The following is a 19,281-nucleotide window of genomic DNA, read 5'->3' on the forward strand; positions in this document are numbered from 1 at the left end:
AAATGAGGAAACTGGAGAAATCTGTGTTCATCCCTTGTGGTTGGAGGGTTCCTACGTGGAAGATGAGGCGCTCTTCCTCCAGCCGTCATGTTGCTATGGTCTGGTGATGGAGGAGTCCAAGGACCTGCATGTCCTTGGTGACCAACCAACCCTACCAGCCCATGCCTCAACACTTCAACTCCCCCTCCCACTCCACCAAAGACATGCAGGTCCTTGGACTCCTCCATCGCCAGACCATAGCAACACGACGGCTGGAGGAAGAGCGCCTCATCTTCCGCCTAGGAACCCTTCAACCACAAGGGATGAGCTCAGATTTCTCCAGTTTCCTCATTTCCCCTCCCTCCCACCTTGTCTCAGTCCCAACCCTCGAACTCAGCACCACCTTCCTAACCTGCAATCTTCTTCCTGACCTCTCCGCCCCCACCCCCACTCCGGCCTATCACCCTCACCTTAACCTCCTTCCACCTGAAGCAAATCCCCTTGTTTCTCATGGATAGTTTATTTGTCAGAAAGGCCATAAAATGGGCAAAAATACTAATGTATGAGCACAGTCCAGTTGGTGTTCAAAGCGATCCAGTGATGATAAGTGCAGCTTCTCCAAGAATTTCACATAACACTGAGTGGAATGAAACCAGAAGGTTCCATGTTAATTTCTTGTTCTGTAAGCTGATCATGCAATATTATCGGTATTCTCCCGGGGTAGACTGCTGTAATATTAGGAATGAATCTTAAATTTTCACCAGTTTCTTAAAATAAAGCATCATCTCATTGCAATTTGTATGAATTGAAGTGAATATTATAATTTAGTTCAGTCAGTTCAGAGTTCAGAAATACTGAAAAACTCACAGTTGTTAATAAATAGTTTCTCAATTTTACAACACCAGAATCACTTTCCTGCTTCGATGATTCTGTGGTCTAAAACAGTGGGACTACTGTGTTGACTTGCAGTAAGTACAATCACAAATGAGTGTTGCCATTCCTTTTGAGTTTTTTCTACATTTAAGATTCAGGGTTATGTTTGTACATTGAATCTCCAGTGCAAACATTAGGAACATTGATCCATCATGTAATTTCCACTGTTAAAATTCAGATGTCTTTTATGAGGGTGTGCATACGTTAGCATTTTGCAATACCCTCCTTATCATACTTGTATTCAAGTTGGATGCCTATCTGGCCTTCAGTAATTTATGGATGTATTTAATTGTGCACAAGCAGCAGTTTTGTTTTGAATGTTAAGAAATTGGTGACAAATTGAGACTCAATTTAAAGTAGGTTCCTCTGCTGTGACTAGAATCCTAGCAAACTGCATAACTAGGGCTGTAGACAGGGCTTTATACTAAATAGGGAGACAGGGAGGGTACAATTGTATGGGGAAATTAGGAAATCTGAATTAAAGGAGGAGGTAAGAGTGCAAAACTCAGGAAAGGTTATAAGATCTCCAGCACGAAGTGAATGGAAAGGATTAACAATCAAACTTCAAGCATGCCAGACAAACAAATGACAATGAGAAGAGGGACAGTTACAGGACTGAAGGTGTTATATCTGAATGCGTGCAGTATAAGGAATAAGGTAAATGAGTTTGTGGTGCAGATCGAAATGGGCAGGTATGACGTGGTCGAGAGTGTGATGCTGGGAAAGCACAGCAGGTCAGGCAGCATCCGAAGAACAGGAGAATTGACATTTCGGACATCAGCCCTTCATCAGTTCCCATCCCACTCCCCCTCCAACTCCATTAAGGACATGCAGGTTCTGGGAAGAAATGAAGTAGGGTCAGATGGTGTAGAATCTGTGGGGGTAGAAATGAGGAACTGCAAAGGTAAAAAAATATATAATTGAAGTTATGTTCAGTCCTCCAAACAGTAGTCAGGAGCTAGGATGCAAGATATACCAAGAGATAGAAAAGATGTGTAGGAAAGGCAGAGTTAAGTGATCATGGGGGATTCCACTATGCCAATGGACTGGAAATTCAGGTTGGTAGTGGATTGCAAGAAAAGGAATTTGTGAAAAATTTATGAGATGGCTTTTTGCAACAGGCAATGCTGGATTTAGTGCTGTGCAATGAGGCAGACTTGACAAGGGAGCTTCGGGCGAAGGAATCTTAAGGAGGCAGTGATCATAATATGATTGAATTTACTTATAATTTGAAAGGGAGAAGATAGAATCAGAGTTATGGCATTACAGCTGAATAAAGACAACTACAGAGGCATGAGGGAGGAGCTGAGTCGAATTGACTGTGAGAGGAGCTGAGCAGGAAAGATAGTGGAACAGCATTGGCAGGAGTTTCTGGAAGTAACTCATGAGACACTTCCCAAGAGATTCTTCCCAAGGAAAAAGAAGCGTGCTGCAGGGAGGATGAGGCAGCCCTGTTTGACTAGGGAAGTCAGGGATAGCATAAAGGCAAAAGAGCAAACATGTAATGTGCTGAAGGATAGTGGGAAACCAGAGGTTGAGAAGCTTACAAACTCCAACAGAAGCAACAAAAAACGAAATAAGGAAGGAGGAGATTAAGTATGAGGGTAAGCTAGCCAGTAGTATAAAGGAAGACTAAGAGTTTATTTCGATATATAAGGGGCAAAAGAGAGGCAGAAGTGGAAAATGCTACTGGAGAGATAGTAGTAAGGAATTGGCTAAAGAACTGAGTAATTACTTCACATCAGTCTTCAAGGTGGAAGACATGAGTAATATCACAAAAATGTTTGAGAGTGAGGGGGCAGAGCTGAGTATGGTGGCCATCACCAAGGTGAAGGTGCTTGAAAAGCTAAATGGCCTGAAGGTGGATAAATCATCTGGACCAGATGGACTAAACCCCAGAATTCTAAAGGCGATTGCTGAAGTGATAATGGAGGCATTAATGGTGATGTTTCAGCAATCGCTATAATGAGGAAGGGTCCCAGAGGACTGGAAAATTCCTAACATGACACCCCTATCTAAAAAGGGAGTAAGGCAAAAGACGAAAATTACAGACCAATTGGTCTAACCTCAGTCATGGGTAAGATCCTGGAATCCTTTGTGAAGGATGAGATTTCTGGGTACTTCAAAGTGTATGGTAAAACAGGGCAAAGTCAGCATGGTTTCATTAAGGGGAGGTTATGCCTGACAAATCTTCTAGAATTATTTGAGGAAGTAATGAGCAGGTTAGACCAAGGAGATCTAATGGATGTTATCTACCTGGACTTCAAGACGGCCTTTGACAGGGTGCCACACAGGATGCTACTGAGCATGACAAGGGCCTAAGGTGTCAACGGCAAGCTACTAGCATGGCTAGATGCTTGGCTGTCTGGCAGAAAGCAGAGAGTGGGGATAAAAGGGTCTCTCAGGGTGGTGGCCAGAGAAAAGTGGTGTTCCTCAAGGCTCTATGTTTTCACTTTTCACTTTATATATTAACAATCTAGATAAAGGAACTGAGGGCATTTGGCTAAGTTTGTAGATGATACAAGTATAGGTAGAGGGATAGGTAGAGGGACAGGTAGCATTGAGATGGCAGGGAGGCTGCATAAGGATTTGGACAGGTTGGGAGAGTGGGCAAAGAAATGGCAAGTGGAGTACAACTTGGGAAAGTGTGAGGTCATGCACCTTGGTAGGAAGAATAGTGGTATGGACTATTGTCTAAATGGGGAGAACATTCAGAAGTCTGAAGTGCAAAGAGACTTGGCAGTTCTAGACCAGGATTCTCTTAAGGTAAACTTTCAGGTTGAGTCAATAGTTAGGAAGGCAAATGCAATGATATTTATTTTGAGAGGACTTGAACAGAAAAGCAGGCATGTACTTCTGAGGCTCTGTAAGGGTCTCTGGTCAGGCCACATTTGGAGGATTTTGCATAGTTTTGGGCCCCATATCTCAGGAAGGGTGTACTGGCCCTGGAGCGGGTTCAGAGGAGATTCACGAGAATGGTCCCAAGAATGAACAGCTGAACATGTGAGGAACACTTAAGGACTCTTGGTCTATACGCGGTGGAGTTTAGAGAATGTGGGGGGATCTAATTGAAACTTACAGAATACAGAATGGTCTGGACAGAGTGGATGTTTCCATTGGTAGGAGAGACTAGGACCCGAGGGCACAGCCTTAGAGTAGATTAGATTACTTACAGTGTGGAAACAGGCCCTTCGGCCCAACAAGTCCACACTGACCCGCTGAAGTGCAACCCACCCAGACCCATTCCCCTACATTTACCCCCTTAACTTAACACTACGGGCAATTTAGCATGGCTAATTCACCTAACCTGCACATTTTTGGACTGTGGGAGGAAACTGGAGCGCCGGAGGAAACCCACGCAGACATGGGGAGAATGTGCAAACTCCACACAGAGAGTTGCCCAGGTCTCTGGCACTGTGAGGCAGCAGTGCTAACCACTGTGCCACCATGCCGCCCAAGGAGTAAAGGAAAGACCTTTTAGAACAGAGATAAGGAGAACCTTCTTCAGCCAGAGAGTGGTGATTCTATAGAATTCACTGCCACAGAAGACTGTGGAGACCTGGTCATTGATTATATTTAAGATGGAGAGAGAGAGGTTTTTGATTGTAAAGAGGATCAAGGGTTACTGGGAGAAAGTGGGAGAATGGGGTTGAGATGGTGGAGCAGACTCAATGGGTTGAATGTCCTAATTTATGCTCCTATGTCTTATGGTCTTATGGAAATGCAAAGACAGAATATGTTCTGTGCCTGTGTGCTGCCCTCCACTTCACTTGACAAAGGAGCAGCACTCCAAAAGCTCGTGATTTCAAATAAACCTGTTGGACTAGATTCTGGTGTCATGTGAATTCTGACTGAAGAACTCATTCAGAGGTGTCCTGAAGCTCAGATACCTGAGTTCCAAAATCACAAGCATCTTCCTGTATACAAAAACAGAAGTTGCTGGAAAAGCTCTGCAGGTCTTGGCAGCATCTGTGAAAAGAAATAAAAGTTAACTTTTCAGGTCCGGTGACCCTTTCTCAGAACTTGGGTCACCGGACCCGAGCCATTAACTTTGATTTCTCTTTGCAGATGCTGCCTGACCTGCTGAGCTTTTTCAGCAACTTCTGTTTTCGTTTCTGATTTCCAGCATCTATAGTTCCTTATTTAGTGAAGAGTTTACCCCTTTTCCCATTGACTTTCTTTACTGGAGCTCCTTGATGCCACAGTGCATCAAATGCAGCTTTGATGTCAAGGGCAGTCACTCTCATCTTCTTTCTGGAGTTCAGATCTTTTGTCCATGTTTGAACTTAGACTGTAATGAGGTTACGAGCTGAATGGCTGCTGCTGTCAGTGTTATTCCCATTCCAGTCCCTTGTGATTATCCAATTTGTGGATGAGTTTCTGTGATGTCATATGAATCGGGTGTTTGTGTGCTTCGCTGAATTTGGACCCATGTGGCTCAGAGCCTGATGCTCCAAAGCCTTTTCTTCATGTGCATTGTAATAATAGACATACTAAACATTAGTAATAAGCAATAGTTACTAAACGTCTGGCCTGAGCTAATATCAATATTAAATACTTACAAATGCTGGTGTTGCCAGTGATGCAAACATCTTACAAAATATTTTCTTAAAAATTCACCCATCATCTGTGTGCTCACTGACTGATATTGGCTTTTGATTGAACAATAACTTAGTTTTAAAATTCTATAACTTGTTTTCACATCTTTTAGTGTGTCTCACCCCTCCACACCACTGTTGTATCTTCCAGCCTCATGGTCCTTTGAGATATTCTATTATTTAACATGCTTTTACTTTCTCTAACATTAGCAGTTGTGCCTGCCGCTGCTAAGGTCCTATTTATGGAATATTATTTCTTTAATATCTCCACCTCTATAACTCTTTCCTCCTCTAAGATTCCTGAAAATGTATCTTTTTGACAAGCTTTTTTGGTCGTCTACTTTATTATCTTGCTACTTTAGTATCAATGGTTGCTCTATAATGCTGCTATGAAGCACCTTGTAGTGTATTCTGCTAAAGATGCTATATAAATACAAATTGTTTTTCAATTTCATGCTTAACTAAGCTTATTGTGCTCCAGTTAATCTAGTGCCATCATGATGGAGCTAACTGGTTCTGTTTTGGTGAAGAATGCTAAGCAGCCTCCAAAAAATGCAAACAATGCAGGAATAAGATTAATAATGACCATGACGTACATCATCATTCTGAGCTTGATAGAAAGACCAATAAATACAGCTTTCCATTCTCCTAAAGATTTACATCGTTACAGCCATTTGTAATGTGATTTCAGTCTGAAAAGACTGCTGATCTTCAAGATTGGATTTTTCATGCTTACCCAGTAATCTTCATAAATAATTACATCAAATAAACAGTAAAATAATTTTTCTGTCTGTTACTTTTAGGAATTTAAGACCATTAATGAGAATGCACATTACCGCTGGAGCAGTGAGAAGTCCTTCAGTGCAAGCCTGTTGCCTTGGAACCTGAAATGCCCAAGAGTAAAGATAGTGTCTTTAAGCCTGGCTGTGTTAGCAGTGATAATGGCTGTAACTATAGCAATATTCAGATAGGTCCTTTGATGTCAACTGAACAATTTTCTACCTAAAACGAGGTCTGAAACTGTGGTCTCAGTATTTACACACAGTATTGAGATCACTGTAATGAACATAGTTTATGTTTGAATATTTTACTGAATCTTATCTTGTTCAAAGCAAGTGGGTAACTTTTATTTGACGTTTCTGTCCATGGTATTGCAATGCAAGATCATGCAGTCATTAGCCAATGAGAAGAATATTTTTATTCACTCTGCAAAATCATGTGTGTTCATGTTCAAGAGTTTTAAGTGTATAAAATTTAATAAAGCAGAAGTGTTTTGCACAGTTACCTGGTCAGCTGTTAATCTGTTGACTTCTTTCTTGCTGTGTGTGCAATTCTAGTCTTTTCAGATGTTCACATTCACAAAACTTCACACCAATACTGACTTATTACAGTAAGTGAAACGTTTCTAATGGAAGCAGACACAGAAACAAAACCTGCACCAGTGGCAAAGTATCTTTAATAGAAACAGAAGTCTGTCAGCTTTTGTTTACAATGTTAGAATCAAGGAATGGAATGAATTGATGAATGCGTGCCACCTCAAGCAGCTTTTATCTACAGTTTGACAAAAGTGCAGTTTTCACAAACCATCCTATTTTATATTGAATTATGTCAATTGATCCTGCTGAACATGGAAGTCAAAGAACAATGTTAATGATCGTAATTTTTTAAATTTGTTTTAATTAACATGCTTCTAATTAGATTCTTATTAACCAGTTGAACAGGATTGTGCTGCATTTTGCAGTGTCAATGTTGCCAAATTATTTGGTATGCATTTATTCTTGTTTCAGGTGCGTTGTCATTGTTCTGTTTTACTAAGTAAGTATATTTTTATTGCATTTGTATTATGCACTACGTATCAAGGCAATAATTATAATGATTAGATTAGTAGATACGGCACAATATAGGATCTTGTTGCTATGAATACAATTTTAAATCAAAATTTAAAGATTATCTGTGAAAATCATGAGAAATATACTCTCGTATATTCTTTGTCATTACAACATTCTTGACTGAGACAATTTATTTAAAAATTTAATGATTTATAATTTAATTAGAGGAGAAATTTACCAGGAAACTAGCCAGGCAGGTTATTATACTAATTTATTCAAAATATTTCTCCCTCTGGCTACACAATATGATGGCACCATCACTGCCAGCATATTGTCTGCAACATAGTTAAAAGTACAATTATCTTTAATGTTTTTATGCTAACCTGGAATAATACAGAATAGAATGAGGCCATTCAAGCCATCATTCCTACAGACTGTTTGGGAGGGCTACACAATCAATTCCAACTCTTGTTCTTTTCTCGATGCCCTGTAATTATAACATTTGAACACAAGTCATTACATAAAGTCACTCAGCAAAATACTTTGCATTGAACATTAGGGTTTATATCCTTGTATAGAAATAGTGGGGCAAGAGAAAAGAAACAAGAAGGCAAAGAGATGAATAGAGAACTTAAGAATTAAGTCACCTTTCACTGTGTTAAATATAATTGTAACTGGCAGCTTCATGAGGTTCCTGTGAACTCTGGTCCAAAAATACACGAGGTTTCACATGGGAGTAATCAGAGGGTTTGTAGGGGGGAGATAATCTGTGTAGGATCTTTCCCATCATTTGATTGTACTTGTATCTAGAGCTGTACGCTGAAAGCCACAACAGCAATAGCATGTATTTATATGGAAGCTTTGATGTAGTATTATGTCTTAAGTTGCTTAACAAGAATGTAACCAAGAAAAGTTTGACATTGAGCCACTGCAGAAGATATTTGGATGAGGATCAAAAGTTTGTTGATAGAGGAAGATTTTAAATTGCATCATGAAAATGTGGAGAGAAGTGGTGAGATTCAGAAAGGCAGCTCCAGAGCTTAAAGCCTATTCAGCTGAAAGCAGGCCCTCCATTAGAGAGCCAGGGGAAATTAGGGATGAACAAAAGGCCAAAATTGAAAGAATTGGAACATTTGAAATAAGATTACAGACAGAAAACTGTGAAGGTTCAAAGGTTATATAGGAATTATCGATCAACATCCCCATTAATTTGCATCTATCTTAAGTTGGTTATAAGCATTTGTAAATCTGCATGTTCTGATTTAGTACATATTCATGAGTAGATAGTGATATTCAGAACAGACCTCCTCAGCTATGCAAAACAAACTGAGGAAAATCAACTAATACACCAGCCAGAAAAATAAACAAGTAAAAACCCTCTTGTCTGAGTTTCATTGAAACACATTAGCAACAAGACCTTTGAGAATCAGTGGGTTTCTTAGTCTCTCTGATGTATAATGTTTTCAGTGCTACAGCTTTCCTTTACAAAATTAAAATGATCAAGTCTGTTGGTTAGACCTTGTGATTGTAAATGAGTAAGTAATTGTGTGACCAAGTCAGTGATACAATAATGGTGAGTAGAAAATTTATGTCTAACTGTTCTATGAATTCTGAAAAATTCATGTGACCCAGTGTTACTCGGTAGCCTTTACAGGTAGTTCTCCTATTACACGCATTTATTAAACGTGATTTGTCTGTGACACAATTTCTGAATTGCCAACCGTTTTTTAATAAGGCAATCTCCTGTTCCCTGTTACGTGATTCTCGACCCTGGCACTAGGTTTCGCAGTGTGCGGAGGACTGGACTCTGCATCAGCATCACGTGATCTGTCAGCTCATGAAGAGCTTCATGAAAGGTATTATGAAATGTTTGTGCTAGTGGACTTGGAAAAGCATCGCAAAAACGTTTCTACAGCCTGAGGACAAGAAGCTGGGAGCAATCTGTTAATTTTAAAACTCCCTAGTTGAGATAAGAGTTAAATTTAACTGAAATTGACTAACAATAAAAGGGCAGTGTTGAGCAGCAGTTTGAAACTTGGCATTGTTGTTTGTATCCAGAGCTTTTATCCCTCTGAAAATCTTCACAAAACTAACACTTAGCAAAAGAAATTAAGATTCAGCCCTTGATCTATCAAAGCAGGTTTCATTCTGGGATCTAACTTGTGCAGTGTTACCATTGGATGGGATCAGAAGAATGTAGTGCAGCCAGCAGGTATAGATGCCAGTTGAGCATAATCAGCTGAAGATTCTGATGAATTGCACTATACAGTACCATACAATACGTCAAAATTTACTTAGACTATGTGATCGTTTACGTTAGGCTTTTGTTCCAATTTTTACTGGTAGTTTTGGTGGTTCGCTGCAACCCTGTTTTTCCCATAGGCCCCATTATTTCTATTGCACAATTTTCTATAACATGGCGATGTACGGGAATGCAATCACAGCGTTATAGGAGAACTACCTGTACTCACAATCTTGTACATAGACTTAGAAATCTACAGTTAAGAGAAGCCATTATAATTTTGCAGTTTAACATGAAAGCACTTCCTATCTGTTCGATAGTAATAGGAACTGTCATATTGAGGCAACATGGTGTCGTGCCAACTACTGATAAATCCTGAAAGCTACAATCTAAAAACTACAATTTTAAATACTGAAACTCACAAACCCGTCTGAGAGACTATATATCTTTTGCAGGTTAAAAGAAAAGACAAAGGGTTTTTGTACTTCTGTGGTTCACTGTAGCTTATGCCAAAAGACTGAGAAAGCCCTCAACACCTTCATTATAAAAATGCTGATTGCCTTTTAAGGCAAGGGGCTTGTGATTGATTGAACCCATAGTTGGAGAAACCAAACCCAAACTTCTTATTGGATTACCACATTTAGACAGTGGCTGAACCCTTCATGGGAGCTCACGTGGTCGGGCTCTGTGCTGGCAAAGATATTAGCAGAAGCCAATCTGGCTTTCAAAAGAATTCCATCAGATAGTGATTCCTCTAAGTAAAGACATCAGACTACTTCAATCGGCTAATCAGCCAAGAAACCAACTGCAATATCTTGAAGTAAAAAAAGATATTCTCCTCTAACCTGTTTCCCCTTTCACCTAAGAAGTCCCTCTGGGCCTGTCACTGACAAATGAGAAATCTCTGTTTTTTCAAGACCTTCAATCCAACCAAAACAAAACTCAACTAAGAAATACCAGCCATGTCCTAAAACAGGGACTGAGTTAAATTTCACTTTTACAGTTACTGTTCTTTCTACATCTATTTATTTTTGTCTGTGTGTGAAATAATGTGGGTGAGTTGTGTGATTGCAATTTCATGTTTAATTGTTAAACTTCAGGACAAGTCTGTAACAGACAAAATAACTTTCTTCATATTTTAACACAAAAGCCTGCTGCTGGATTATTAAAATTGAGTCAATCACTCAGAGGGTTTGAAAATGCTTGTGTCCATTGAATTGATCTCAAGCAAATAAAACGAACAATCTAAAATTCGTTCATGACAACAGCAATTCTGAATCATGGCGAGCTGACTGGATTCAGGACTAGAATGTATTTTGCAAATGCCAAGTCAAAGAAGTGCCTGAATATAACAGTGGTAACATAAAATACTTAATAGTTTGAGAATTTTGCAGACGTGGCTAATACATCCCATTTGAAGCCTCATAATCAATCATGATCCGGGAATGTTAACAGATGTAGCTCATGAGATAGCTGATCACTGGTTTTAATTTTGCAAAATTGCCTAAATTTGAGAAAAATTAAATTAGTTTGGAAAATAGCAAATGTAGCTCATTTTTGAAGAGATAAAGAGCTAGAAAGCAGGAAACCACAGTTCAGTTAACTTAATATCTGTCAGAGGGAAAATGTTAGAATCCTTAGTAATGTTATCTGTTATAGGAGAGTACTTAGGGAAGTTCATGGTAATAATGCAGAGTCCACATGTTTTGCAAAAGGGATATCACTTTTAACCAATTTATTGGAATTCTTTGGAGGATTGATTGTTGATAAAGGAGAATTGGTGAATACACTATATTTAGCTTTCCAGAAGGTATTTGATAAGACAGAGGCACACCACTTCAAAGGTTATTGTGAAGTAGAAAATCTCATAGTACAAGGGTGGCATATTGTCATGGACAGATAATTGATTAACTAACTAGAAACAGCATTAGCAAGATCTAACAAATGGTATGCCACAGGGTTCAGTGCTTGGACCTCAATGTTTTATAATTTACATAAATGACTCAGAAGAAAAGACTGAAGGTATGATTGCTAAATTCGGTGTTGTCACAAAGATAAACAAGGAAGTAAGTTATGAAGAAGACATGGGGGTTACAAAAAGATATGGATACATTGAAGTGAATGAGCAAATATCTGGCAAATGAAATATTATGTGAGAAAATGTGAAATTGTCCACTTAAGCAGGAAGAATAAATATTTTCAAAAATTATCTAAATGCAGAATGACTACAGAGCTCTGAGATGCAGAAGGATCTGGGTTACCTGAGTACATGAATCAGAAAATGTTAGTAGCATAACTGGTAAATAGGAAAACTAATGGAATGTTACTGTTTACTGTGAGAGGAATAAAACACTGTATAAAAGTAGGGAGATCATGTTAGTTATACGGGCATTGTTGGGACCCATCTGGAGTACTGTGTATGGAATTGGTCTTATTTAAGAAAGGATGTAAATGCATTGGATCCAGTTCAGAAAAGGTTTACTAAGTTACTATCCAGAATATGTGGGTTGTCTTATGGGGAAAGGGTGGACAGGTTGGACTTGTATCTGCTGGAGTTCAGAAAAGTAGAACAAGACTTGATTGGAACATATACAATCCTAAGGAGTCTTGACAGGTTGGAACTAGAACTAGAGGATCATTATTTAAAAATAAGAGGCTGCCCATTTAATACAGAAATTAGGAGATTCTCTGAGGGTTGTGAGTCTTTGAGTTTTCCTCAAAAAAATAGTTGCAGTGTCATTGAATATTTTCGAGACTGAGGTAAATTCTTCATAAGTAAATGGTTGAAAGATAATTAGGGTAGGTGAGAATGTAAAGTTTCAATCAGATCAGCCATGATCTTAATGAATGACAGACTAGGTTCAAGGGTTTGAGTGGCCCACTCCTCCTAATTTGCAAGTTTGTTTGTATGTGATTCATGTTGTATCACTCATTGTGCTTGAAGTTACTAATCCACCTCTAGTTTAATTCTTTATAGTATGTTAGTTGATAGCTAAGCAATGCTTCTTGTCTGTGTCAAGGCATGAAGAAATTTCTGAATGACTGCCAATTCTTCACATTATTTCAAATGTACCAGTAAAATGCCCAGCACAAACCAGTATTCACCTTGGTGTCATTGCTGAATAGTTTCTGAAATTGTTCCAAAACAAGGATGGTGTTGGCACATTCGGTTTAATACAGATTATATCAATGTTTCACCTTTTTTTCAAAAACAAATTCACTAAAAAATGAAATAACTCACCCTGCATCAGAGGTGCAAAATAGCTGGCATGTACATTTGTTTCTTTCTGTTTGACATCTGAGATCGAAGTTGTGTGGATCACTTATTCTGCGAATGTCTGTTTGAGTTTTGAGGTAAAGCAGTTATAGGGATAGAAATTGGACGATGCTTACAGAATCAATGGACATCCACGTCCACTTCAACAGGGAGACCCAAGTTTTAACATTAACCATTGTATGAGAAATTTACACAGAGACAACAACACTTCAGTGTGAAAATATTTGGGCCAGTTCCTAACAGCAAATAAGTGCCAATATGGGTATGGTTGTATAACTGAGCACTGCTGTTTCAAGATCTGTAGGAAAGGTTCTTAAAGTTACTTTTAAAAAGCATATCTTTTGTTGGCAAAAGGTGTTTAGGCCACAGCAATTGCTAAAGAATCCTGAACAAGAGAAGGCTTAACTGAATCACTGGTCATCACAAATAAATTTCTGGCAGGCAGCCTGAATTGGGCATTCATTTCTAATTGTACGTTTTTAAGCATTTATATCTGTTTTAGGTAGCTATTGGTGACATCCAAAAAAGTTGCTTTCCAAATTACAGACACAATTAGTCCCTGAAATTGAGCTTTCTCACACTGACAATTTCTACTTATAATCTCTGCCAGAATACAAAAACTATCTATAGAGTACTGCAGGATACTTTAGTAGAACATTTCCCTGTTCTCAATCACATTATACAAGATTGAAGAGTTCCTGTGATGAGATAGCTAATATTGCATATGGCCTACTGATGTCTGATTATTACATTATAAGAACAATGTTACCTTTTTAACTATAGTCTTAATCTAGCTAATGCAATTCAATACCAGATATTTGTTATTCATGCTGAGCAGTGAATAACGAATGTTATGTATTTACTTATAAAAGCTATGCACATCACAGAATTTAACATCCATTCCTGGTCAGGTGAGCCAATGGGCTGAGGAGTGGCAGATGGAGCTTAATTTAGATTAATGTGAGGTGCTGCATTTTGGAAAGGCAAATCAGGACTGTACTTTATACTCTTATTGGTCAGGTCCTGGGGAGTGTTGCTGAACAATGAGATCTTGGAGTGCAGGTTCATAGTTCCTTGAAGATGGAAACCCGGGTCAACAGGATAGTGAAGAAGATGTTTGGCATGCCTTCCTTTATGAGAGCATTCAGTATAAGATTTAGGAAATCATGTTGCGGCTGTACAGGCCACATGTGGACTATTGTGTGCAACTCTGGTCTCCCTGCTGTAGGAAGGATGTTGCGAAACTTGAAAGGGTTCAGAAAAGATTTACAAAGATGGTGCCAGGGCTGGAGAGTTTGAGTTATAGGGAGAGGCTGAATAGGCTGGGGCTATTTTCCCTGCAGTGTCAGAGGTTTATAAAATCATGAAGGGCATGGATAGGGTAAATAGACAAGATCTTTTCCCTGGGATGGGGGAGTCCAGAACTAGAGGGCATAGGTTTAGGGTGAGAGGGGAAAGATATAAAAGAGACCTAAGGAGCAACTTTTCACACAGAGGGTGGCACATGTATGAAATGAGCTACCAGAAGAAGTGGTGGAGGCTGGTACAATTACAACATTTAATAGGCATCTGGATAGCTATATGAATAGGAAGGTTTAGAGGGATATGGGCCAAAAGCTGGCAAATGGGACTAGATTTTTAATAGGATACCTGGTCGGCAAGGACACGTTAGACCAAAGGGTATGTTTCCGTACGGTGCAGCTTTATGACTCTATGTCTACTGATAAGATATAATGTTGCTGTCCGGTGAGTGACATAAGGTCCATTGGATATGAACACAATGGAAATAGAAGGGGAGCACTAGAGATCACATCAGATAAGGTAGCAGACCTTTAACTCAAAAATGGTATAAGTGAGCAGGATTGCAGAAAAGTAACATAAAATAAGGAAACACGAGTAAAAGCACTATAATTGAGCAGTGATTCATATGAAAAACATATGGTTGATACAATTTTAGAATTGCATGTCTGCATGATATCAGATGTGCTACACCTTAGTTATATTATTTGCCATTCTTTCATGATGCTCCCCATGGTGGTCTAGAGCATATATTCACTATAAGATGTAATAAAGTGTAATAAGAGTTGGGATTAAGTGTGTTACACCAAGTCCAAGGTTTTAAATTATTTGGCAGTCAAGTTTTCAAGCATAAGACATTAGAGCTGGGAGCTTGATTGGTATTCCTCACAGTAATCCTGGGCAATACAGTAAATTTAGACTCTTAATTGGGAATCACTCATAATTGGACATCAACTCGTCAGAAATAGATTGGAAAGTGAATCTTTTACTTTGGCTATTTACGGGCTAAAACCTTTGAGCAGTTCAAACATCCCTGACTTTTGCTACTTAATCAAAATGAATTTCATATTTTGGTCTTAAAAGTAATTGTAAAATATATATTTCTTGATTTCTTATTGCCCTTCTTGACCTCAGCATTCCAAAATGCTTTAGCAGTCAATGCTGTACTTTGAAGGGTAGTTGTTGTTGTACTCAAGTCAAAACAGTAAATTGGTGCGCAACAAGTTCCTGCAAGTAGTAATGTGTTAACTATCATGTAAGCTGGTAAGTGACAATGAGAACTAATTGTTGGACAGACCACCAGGAAATCATTTTGTTCCTCTTATTAACACAGCCATGGGTTGTTTACATTTGTCTAAAATAACAAAATCAAACAACACAGTAGGTGGTCATTTGGCAAATTGTGCTGTACCTGATCTTTGAAAGAGCTATCAATTTAACCCACTCTCCTCTTTTATCCAGTAAATGTTTACTTTTGAAGTACATAGTCAATCTCTTGAAAATTGTTACTGTATTTACAGATAAAATATCTGACAAAATGAACTGCTCGTTTACTAAAGAACACAATGTTTCAATGGTTACATTTTACAATGACCAACATTCCAAATACGCTCAGTGTACATCTTTATGATTGTTGTGAAGTTATTACTGGTGGTAGGAAAGTATAAGATGAAGAGATAAACCTTTAAAACCAGAGCTAGACCATTGAGAATTTAGGAAGCATTTCTTCATGTCTCAGTTTATCATATCTAAACGACACCACCTCTAACAATGCAGTGATCCTTAATCGTTATACTAGTGTGCCAGCCTAGATTATCTTCCTCAAGTCTTTGGTGTAAGATTCCAACTTCCTGACTCTGGTGAGAATGTGACCACTGAGCCATAACTGAAACCTCCACACTGTTATTTTTTTGTTGCATGTTTCAAATGTAGTAAAATATTTTGTTTTTTGTTGTGATTTCTGTGAGAGTATATGTAATTTCTCACTTGTGCAATGCCACAAGCAGTTAAGATTTACGTCTAAACTATATTTACAGTCTGAATCAACCAAAGTACTCCAAAATGTCCATTTGATTCTTTGTCTGTTAAGTTTTGTCTAGTCTTTAACTGAGTGAATACTTAAGTACCATTCCATGTCCAAGGAGGAATAACTAAGAGTTTGATGGTCAAATTGTGCCTGCTTTCCTCTGGATTCTAATGTTCTTAAATTGCTGTACAGATTGCAACGAGCTGGAGTGGACAGTGGAATGGAGTTCATTCCTGTCTGAATTGGGAGATTTACAATTGGTATCTACAATTTGATAATGTTCAAGACCTTTGCGCGTTAGTAAACCCATCAAGGGGCTACAAGCTTTGGTTTAACATCTCGTGAAATGAAGTTCTTTGAGGAGCTAACATGAGTCTTTCTGAATATAACTAGGAAGTCACAATAACATTTAGAATTGTCTTTGTACAAGACATTTGAAAATAACCATGCCAAAAGGCTGTAATGTTGAAAAACTACTATCAGTACTTGGAGACGATAATTAATGAATCTCAGTTTGTATCACATGTAATATTGACATTCGATAGTGCTTCAGCTTATGAATAATCTTTGACAAGAGAACTTGATTCTCATGATGAAATAAGCACAGGGTATGAAAAAGATTAGAAATCTAATAATTAATTTAAATGTCTATTATCACTTACTAAACAAAATTAATGCAGAAAAATGAACAAAACCTAAACACAAGAAATGAAAATGTGATCCGAGATAAAACAAAGAAGCAAGGAGTAGTACATAATTAAAAGTGGCTGAATGAATATGAATACAATCTGTATCTCTGTGTAGATCCTAGTTATCCTGCTGGGTCCCTGTCTGATTAGCTACAATACATCTGCTCTGGTTCTCAATGCCCATCTGTAGTGCTGAAGGGAATTACATTCTGATTGCATCAATCAGAATAATAACATCCAGAGATGTAAGACCTGAATGACTCCAGATCATTGTATGGTGGTAAAGTGATTGTGAAAGCTTTTCCCTGAGACATTATGATGGCAGTGGGGTTTTTTTCTGTCTTTTTCTTTGTACCATGCTTTAAATCACATTCAACATGTTCGGATGGTAGCTCTCCACTCTTCCCTGCCAGTGACAACCTAACTTAATTTTGTTTTTTTATCTCTCAGATGGATTACATTTAAGAATCCAAAATAAATGCTACTATAAAGCAAAATGAATGTGTGGTGTTGAGATGAAGGAGTGTTCTGTACCTTTAAGAGAGAGTGAAAGCTGTTTGCACTGAGAGCTAGCAGGGAACTTTCATGTGATTGAATCGCAGTGTAAGTGTACTAGAAAATTGAAAATATGTAACATTTGGTTGTAAATTAGATACCTCGGTTGTTTTCACCACGATTCAAATCTAACCAATCAGTTCAAATTATGCTCCAGGATTCTAAAACCCAATCAAGTTTGGTTCGATGTTGTCAAAACAATAAATTCAATGAGACGATCCAATGTTTGGGGTATAAAGAAGCAGGCATTTTGAAAATTAGCCAAACAATAAACTGCTATTGAGAGACACTGCCATTCAAAATACTGTCTATCAAAGGTACCTTTTTCATATGAAACATCTTTGCAGCAAAAGACCAAATATGATCCAGGGAGATCTACAGCCAGAGGAAGGAGGACACTGCAGATGATCGCCACTATTAGAGTGGTGCTGGAAAATCACAGCAGGTCGGGCAGCTTCCTTATGAAGGGCTTTTGCCCAAAATGTCGATTTTCCTGTTCCTCGGATGCTGCCTAACCTGCTGTGCTTTTCTAGCACCACCCAAAAGGCTTTTGACAAGGTCCCACACAGGAGATTAGTAAACAAAATTAAAGTTCATTGTATCAGAGGTAATGTATCAATGTGGATAGAGAACTGATTGGCAGACAGGAAGCAGAGAGCTGGAAATAATGAGTCCTTTTATTGGCATGGAAGTGATAAGAGGCTGAGGGGTGATCTTATAGAGATTTACAAAATTATGGGGCATGCATAGGGTAAATAGGAAAAGTCTTTTCCCTGTTGTCGGGGAGTCTAGAACTAGAGGGCATAGATTTAGGGTGAGAGGGGAAAGATATAAAAGAGACCTAAGGGGCAACTTTTTCACACAGAGGGTGGTACAGGTATGGAATGAGCTGCCAGAGGAAGTGGTGGAGACTGGTACAATTGCAACATTTAAGAGGCATTTGGATGGGTATATGAATAGGAAGGGTTTGGAGGGATATGGGCCGGGTGGTGGCAGGTGGGACTAGATTGGGTTGGGATATCTGGTCGGCATGGACAGGTTGGGCCGAAGGGTCTGTTTCCATGTTGTACATCTCTATGACACTCTAACCTTGACTCTGATCTCCAGCATCTGCAGTCTTCACTTTCGCCTAGATCTTCGCTGCTGTCTGGTTTTGAAAATTAAGTTGATGTAATTTTAATAAGGTCATTTATTGTAACAGTATATTTTTATAGAGTTGGAGGTAGATAACAAACCTTTAAGAGAAAGGAGGCTTAGAGTTGTAAATCATTTTTTTTTAATGTTTGCTTTTAGAATTAAAGAATAAATTGATATTTTTCATTAAATAGTGGAATTTGGGAGTTCTCCGTCACTCATAATTTAACAGTTTACGAGGTGAGGTGAAGTTTTCTGGGTGTTTGGTTTAATTAGCAGAGGGGTGCACCGCCATGTGGCAATAAAAGTAAAATAAAGACTGTGGTATTCTGTAAATGCAGCACATTCTTCTGATCCAGGGAAAGAGAAATATATTGATGTCAGCATTTGCCTACCTCATTCAATCTCCACTCCATTCTCTATCCAGTCCTCTTTACACAGTGGAAGGTGTCCATGTGACTTTGTTTGACTTCACATCACCCTATTGGACTCTGTACATGATTTATTTTTATTGTGATTCATTGGGGTTCCTCAAATATCTAAGCGCAAATCAGTTTTCACCATTTTTACCACAGGTGGCATTGTCCTCTGCTGGCATTATTAGCTAGTCCCTGTTGGTTTCCTCAGTATCACAGATGTCAGTCTTTGTGGTCACTCCATGTGATACCAAGAATTGGCTGAAGGCACTGAACACTGCGAAGGCTATAAGCCCTGACAACA

General features: G+C 38.7%; 1 protein-coding gene across 1 annotated transcript in view; it reads left to right on the forward strand.

The window, feature by feature from the left end:
• cdkal1 (CDK5 regulatory subunit associated protein 1-like 1) overlaps positions 1-6,790 on the forward strand; it is a 596,132-nt gene extending 589,342 nt beyond the window's left edge. The window contains exon 19 of the mRNA XM_043718943.1: positions 6,314-6,790. Within this exon, the coding sequence (XP_043574878.1) occupies positions 6,314-6,481 (168 nt within the window). The 3' untranslated portion in view covers positions 6,482-6,790. The remainder of the gene's footprint in view (positions 1-6,313) is intronic.
• The last annotated feature ends 12,491 nt before the right edge of the window (positions 6,791-19,281 follow it).

This window comes from Chiloscyllium plagiosum, chromosome 29, assembly GCF_004010195.1.
Source record: "Chiloscyllium plagiosum isolate BGI_BamShark_2017 chromosome 29, ASM401019v2, whole genome shotgun sequence".
Classification (NCBI taxonomy): domain Eukaryota; kingdom Metazoa; phylum Chordata; class Chondrichthyes; order Orectolobiformes; family Hemiscylliidae; genus Chiloscyllium; species Chiloscyllium plagiosum.